Genomic DNA, 7,398 nt, shown 5'->3' on the forward strand with positions numbered 1-7,398 from the left:
TTAATTTCATGGGGTGTGTATATACTAGAAACAAATAGTGTTAATACATGTATATTATTAAAATTATTTAAAAGACCCTCCATTCACATGTTTAGTGAATTCTGTATATGTGCATTTCAATAAACACTGTAGATACCTATTATAATAGTTGAACACTATCACAAAGTTGTTGTTATTGAATATGTAATGTTCACTGTAGATACTTGTACACTGTCACTGTGTTGGTGTTTCTTTGTCCCAAAATGAGATTGTTCTCATCATCCACGCACAGACTACTGGGATACTGTAACCCTTGTTGTTTTGTGAGTAGTAGAGACAAGAACTGACCGTCCTGATCCAGAAGATCAACCGTGTCACTGTAAAAACCACACACCAAGATGTGACCAAGAACATCAGAACATATTCCATAGGGATTAAACACCGGCACTTGACCTGTGTAGGAGAACCTGTGTTGTCCCAATTTATTCACCACAACTACAGCATTTTTGCGAAAATCTGATACCAAGATATCACCATTGATGTTTTCTGTGATGTAAAGTGGAAAGATATACAGCACCTCTTCTTTGTTGTCCCTCTGTATGTCCTGTAGTTCTGTCCCTGTCTTGTTGTACCTGGTGACGTTACCCTCTCCATTATTCATCATCCCCACCAGTATGTCCCCGTTGATGTGGGAGGAGTGTATGCTGAGTGGTATCTTGTTGTTTGTGTTAATGAATTTGGTGATTGTATTATCTGGTGTTATCTTGATGATGAATCTGTTGTCCCTGTCTGTATAGATTAGATCTCCCTCCTGTGTGACTGTGTGGTAGCCTTCAAATAAACCATTGGTTTGTATCTTCTGTAGCTGATTACCCTGTACATCTGTTTGGATAAGGTTACCACTATCATCACTGACCCAGAGTCTGTCTGATTTACCCAGTGATATATGATATACCCGATCAACACCTGGTACTTTGTACTCCCTGACCTTGGTGACAGAGGAAGACAGAGACAGTGTTTGTTTAACGCCATATTTCCTCTGTTTAACTGCATGTTTCAATTGTATAGAGGCAGTCTCAATGGTTTTTATCTTCCTGTTCTCTGGTTCAGTATTGGGAACAGTGATTTTACCCAGTAGTTTGGCGACATCTTCCTTGCTGTATTGACCAGCAGTAAATACGGGTGGGACCGGTTTGGATGTTTTTGGTATGGGTCGTATGATCAGGTCTTCTGACTTGAGAGCAAATGTTAATTGTTCTATGTTTGAAGGAGATAGGTAGCCATAAAATGTTTTGACTAAATCATTGAGATAATTCATATAGGCATCAATTTCTTGGTTTTGTCCATTTAATGTTTTTAATATTGACTGTTCTATTTTGTTGGTTTGTTTTATGTTATCTGATGTGACTGTGTCAACCAAATTTTTCAAAGACTCAGCTTCAGCTTTCATGGCTTTTCTTAAATCCTCCATAATCTTCTTTATTTCTTTGACATCTGCAGCAATTTCCTTTTTCAAATTTTGAGAAGTAGGCTCCAAATGATTTCGAATTTTTGCAATTTCTTCGTGACATAGTGTAACCTTTTCAGCAAAGACCATTTCTAGATCAGTAAACACGTGACCGCGATGTTCTTTTGTAGTTGCGCATTTGTAACAAAGGGGAATTTGGCATTCCTCACAGAGAAGATCAATGTCTTTTGTGGAATGAATCTTGCATTTCTCCACAGGAAGTTGCCGTTTTCGTTGTTTATAATGGACCACTTCGTGGTTCTCAGTTTTTTTATTCTTCTGATGTTCATTTCTGCATTGTTCACACATTTGTTGGTGACAATCATTGCAGTAAAACTGGCAAGATTTCTCACAGTCTTCAGTGCCACACACCAAATAGTGCTGGGCATCAGGTGGTATTTGGGATTCATATAATGCCATCTGAAACCAAAAAAAAGGACATTTGTAAAGAAAGTTATAGGAATCTGTACGTACCATTTATTTTGCTATCAAAAATTATAAAGGAGTCCCCCATCCCCATCAAAATAAAGGTGAAAAAGGCAAGTATAAACACATGTCTAACCATAAAACAGTAGATATGCATTTTGACATCTAAGTCACAATTTCATGAATTTGGGACTGAAGCATTTAATTTGCATAACCTACTTTTTCTTTAGCTTGGTATCTCTAGTGCTCAACAGAAACTGAATACTTTACATTAGCAAGGTACATAAACATGCGTGGATCCAAACATTTTTTAAGTGGGGGGGGGGGGGGGGGGGTGGTTTCGAGGAATAATTGCAGCGTGTCTCTTTAACTTGACATTGAGAGTGTCTCAATTAATCTCAATTAATTAATCTATCGGTTAATTTGCAACAATAGATATGGTAATTTTTTTTTTAAATTGTTTTAATAAAGTCAATATTAACCTTATATAATAAAACATTGCAATAAATTGACAATGTAAAATAATACGGATTAAATCTGGCGCAAAATGTGTCAGGGCGAAGGGTGTTTATATAGGGATGAATGGTCTTTGCGCGAATTGATAAGAGGAGCAAAACATCCCGCTACCCTTTCCAGCCCCCCCCCCCCCCCATTCCTACTCCACCCCTTAAGATCCGCGCATTATAGCATCTTTTTGCAATTCAAATTAACGTGCCACTACCCATTATTGCCGAAAAATACACCTTTTCTCTATTACACTCTTCATGTAAGCTGTTATGTAAAAATTTCTAGGCAAATCTTTGCAATGTTCATTTATCTAATTTGAGGAATATTTTTTATTTTTTATTTATCAATATCGACTTACGTCTGGCTAAAATTAAACCCTGTCCATGACCTTCGATTTACAGGAAGTTCGAGTACCAATTATTGGCGCTCATATCTTTCTTTATTTTTCAGTAATTAATCAATAAAAAGGTCAAAATTTTAAAAAAATCTAACAATATAAGATAAAATGTAAGAATATAACATAAAAAATTATATCATAAACGCAATTCATTCATATTACAAGCAATATTCTTTTCGATGTCCCTGCGGCCACATTCACACAAACGGAGGAACATGTGCTTCAAATGTCTCTGGACAAATGATTAAAAATTAAATAAATGCATTGTTTATTTATTAAAAAACTTTTCAAAAATAAGTTTTAGTGTGTCCAGTAAAAAAAATAATAAGTGTGAAAGTTAATAGCAACGCCTCTGATTTACACCTCAGGTGCGTGTGGATAAATCTTTGATCCGCTTCAGGTTGGAAACAAAATGGCATCTTACAGGCAAGCAGACGCTCGGTTTTCTTTCTTAAATATTGTGTAGTAGAAATATTATCTTGCTTATTTTTGACAAATATCATAACCCGGAGGTAAATATTCTTCGAAATTAGACGCAAACAAAAAATGCCCTGTCCGCAAATTGGATTACAAGTCAAACAATCAGTGGCATGTGTCATCGCACGGATACAAATGTGATACGTTTCCATAGGCTTACCTTTGTTAAAGTGAGTTCCGAGATTTTGAAGTAAGATTTTTTCCTTACCAACTCTTATTGTGTCTTAAAAATTTTATTATTTGTTTATTTTGGTTTTTAGCTAAAAACAACGAATAGATAGCGGTAATCTTGCTGTTTTCATTACAATCGGCAATAATGGGTGCTCGGCAATAATGGGTACTCGCACGTTAGGACTTATGAACACAATAAAAACATCGTGCGTCTCCTTTGTTTGTGACACAGATTATTTGGTTAAAAGTAAACAGTTTATTTGTGAATAAAATATTGCAGTAATGCATGAGCCGCTGGAAGAGAATGCAGGTCAAATGACCACTACTTTCGTTTCAGTAATAAGAACTAGCAATGTCCATTGTTCATTGGCTGCTGCATGGCATATAGTATTTTGGAGCTGGGTCCAATATTATCTTATGGAATATGCCAAACTCTGTATACTGTAATGAAATATCTTAACTTACCATGTGACCCTATCAATGCGCCCCCCCCCTCCCCCCCCCCCCCCCACCATGCACCGCGCATAAAAGTTTCCATTAACAAATCAAATATGGACTTATGAACATATAAAACAGCGTGTGCCTCGTTTGTCTGTGAACCCTGTCATTTAGTTATAAGAAAGCAGTTTATTTGTATTTAAAAAAAATATTGTGTGAATGCAAAATGCAGATATATCTTTATGTTAAAAAATGGCCACTACTTTCGGTTCAGTATTAAGAACTGACAAATAGGCCTAAACTTGTCCATTGAGTTATAATATTCTGAAACTAAATCCAATATTACGTTACTACGGTATACTTCTAATTTTGTACCGTTATGAAATATTTTAACTTACCGTGTGACTGTATCAATGTCACTGAAATTATATTGGGTGGATGACACCCTCGGCAACTCAGATTAATCAAGAAGGAATCAGGACAACTCGTCCCCAAGACAAGTCGCCCCCAGTTCAACCGAAGACAACTTGCCCCCATTTTGGGACAACAGCTAATTGTATTCAGCTCGCCGTCGCGTCCGTGCAACAGATTTTTTTTTATTGTGAAACAAATTATCTATTTAACAATTTTATTATCATGGGCATTATTCTTCAGAATACGGAATGAGTGGCGATCGACGATGGCGGTTGATACACAAAGTGATAGACAGGGCCTAATCTTGATATTAATGAGTTTGGTTTAAATCAGGCGATTGATGTCTGGAGAGAAATTCTATTTTATTAGAAAACTATCATGAAATAAGAAATCTAATTTTTTAAATTATGAATTAAGTTTAAGTTTGTTCGTGTGTATAACAAAATGTTGTCATTAATTAAACTTATTATTTTCATACAGTGCAATACGTATACAGTTTGGGAATACATATAAGACATGCAACTGTAAGCTGCCAAATGCTATCTGATTATACTGCCAACTACTTATAATTATTGTCAATATGTGCTAAAAATGTGATTTAAGCACTGACATTGAATATTTAATCATTTACCGCGCAACATTCCTAGGTTTAAGATTTGAACAGGTGAAAAACTTAAAAGAAGAATAGTGCCTGGAAACGGCTTAGAAAAAATAATTTACAAATTATATAAGAAATTATGCACAGATGCATCAACTGGTTTATGTATCAACTGGTTTATGCATCACATAGAATCTCTTTGTTACATATTTACGATCTAAGTACGAAATAACCCGCGATATACATGTACCCTCTAAATCCGCACCTGTTCTGGTTTTGCTGGTCAGTAACTATATTATAAAGTACATTCATTTGGGGTGTAATTTCGAATCACTTTTTGGGGATTGATTTTAATCAACTCTCCTATGCAGTTACTCTGACAAACCGAAAGTGAAACAGTGTTTGGATCAAAGCACAAATCATCGCCGCTGACAAGAATTAGTTCTTGAGAATAATTGATAAATTCGAATAATGTATGCTAAAGCATTTTTTTTTCAAGGAAACAAATTTATAATACCTTGAAAATAGTCAGATTTAAAATTGTACGAACAATTTAGATATTTTTTGTAGTTTTATGTATTCTTACACCAGAGTTCATTATAGTCTCGTTCAACTCGACGCTCGACTGTCTCCGTAAATCTCCGACAAGCAGAGAGTCGCTCTTGCTTGTCGGAGATTAACGGCGAAAGCCGAGCGTTTGGTTGAACGAGACAAGAGTTCAATATTGCTTGGATCCATAAATTCTCCAGAAATATTTCTATCACTGATACATAGTTTGATTAAAGTTATTCTATCTTTAAATATTATTTAACATGATTCATATGGGTTTTTATCAACATTCTTGTGTCGAAAAAGTCCAAAAATTCACATTATAAAAATGTGCGTAATTCAAATACAGATTCGAAACTACATGTACTTGTCTTGCAAAATAACATATCATTGATTTTAAAATATATAAACATCTATAAAATCAACTCCCGTCAGTTCTTCGGTACTTTGATTACAACTTGGATTCAAAATATAATTACATGATTGGCTGTTTGGTATCAACAGAAAGGCGATCGTGTCAAAAATCATATCAGTACTAGTGTCACAAAATATTTGTATCGCTGAAGTACTTATGACACCCCCACTTTAGTTGATTGCTGGAACCTTACTTCCGGGTATTTCGAATAAGTCCCTAAACAGGCACAAAACAGTCCGATAAATATATTTACACTGGCAAATTAGTTCATATTACTTACCTACAGTATAAGAAGTCATTATTTAAGTTTATACTTTTGACTAAGTTAAATTTAAGTAATAACTTCCATTATATGAACCGCCTGTACAGGCTATAGGAAACGTGCAGACCAGTATTTTTCACCATTTTATACAATGTATTTTCTGTTCGCTTAACATAATTTACAAAAAGGTATCTTTTCAAATCACGTTGCAAAATGGAAAGAGGAATAAAGCTTTATCTAGCATTTAGTGAATGGTTACAAACATAAGGGGTCCCATTTCACATTTTTCCAGACTTCCTACTAATGATTCTGACATTGCATGCGTATTTTTAGCAAAGAATAGTACTTAATTCTGGTTAATTGTAAAAAGCTAATTGCATTTGCCTACAAACTGTTAACATTGTATTATAATAACCTAGTCTGGGTTTCTTAAATAATCTGTTTGGCAAAGAAATATCAATCCGCTTGACATTAAACCCTTCTTATATGTATCTATTTTAAAAGTTAATTTGAATGAGTTTTCATGACAACCCTTACCCACCCTATCAGGGCCACAGTTTCTCATTCTACCATTGAACCTAATTGCCTGCTAGATAATAACCCAGAAGTAGAGAGGAAGATTTCGGAAATTTCAATTGGTGCAGTTTTATTTACTGCACATGTTTGGCCCATCGGAGATACAAAGGGTAATAAATTTCGTAATCATCACAACATAGACAACACATAAAGTCAAATGTAGGCGATTTTAATTTTAATAAGAGTTGAAAAGATATAAATATCCAATTATTATGAAAAATGAATGTAATTTACATATTGCCACGAATTGTCCGTCATAAACTTGACCGCAATGGAAAAGAAGACAAGTATTCCTTTTAAAGGAATGATCGGCAATAATGATAATATATTGATAGCTAGAAGTAATCAACATGATCAGTTTGATGTAAAATAATTTAAAAAGTACTGTATTTTTACAAAATATAGAATATTTTAAATCTGTACACCATAATTTCATCATTATAAACCGTCAACAAATTTAATCTTGAAATAAATTTGGGGAAAGCCGTTCGTAAACTCCTTGTCTAGTTTTATATTTTTAACGTAATTATTAAATGTTAATGTATCTTCTTCTTCTTCTTCAGAATACTGAGTAGGGCTCTTCAAAGAGCATTAACACGAAAGAGCTGTATTACAATAATTTAATATGGCTGAAAAACATTGAATGTCATCATAACTTGCTATTGAGGTCGCATTATAACGT

At 34.5% G+C, this 7,398-nt stretch overlaps 1 protein-coding gene across 1 annotated transcript; it reads right to left on the bottom strand.

Annotated features, from left to right (window-relative positions):
• On the bottom strand, positions 1-4,403 carry LOC128163452 (uncharacterized). The gene is made up of 2 exons (XM_052827058.1): positions 4,301-4,403; positions 1-1,906 (listed from the first exon to the last, which is right to left on the bottom strand). Exon 2 carries the CDS (start codon positions 1,904-1,906, stop codon positions 191-193), a length of 1,716 nt encoding a protein of 571 aa, XP_052683018.1. The 5' UTR covers positions 4,301-4,403; the 3' UTR covers positions 1-190.
• Positions 4,404-7,398: the final 2,995 nt, after the last annotated feature.

This window comes from Crassostrea angulata, chromosome 9 (genome assembly GCF_025612915.1).
Source record: "Crassostrea angulata isolate pt1a10 chromosome 9, ASM2561291v2, whole genome shotgun sequence".
In the NCBI taxonomy this organism is placed as follows: Eukaryota; Metazoa; Mollusca; class Bivalvia; order Ostreida; family Ostreidae; genus Magallana; species Magallana angulata.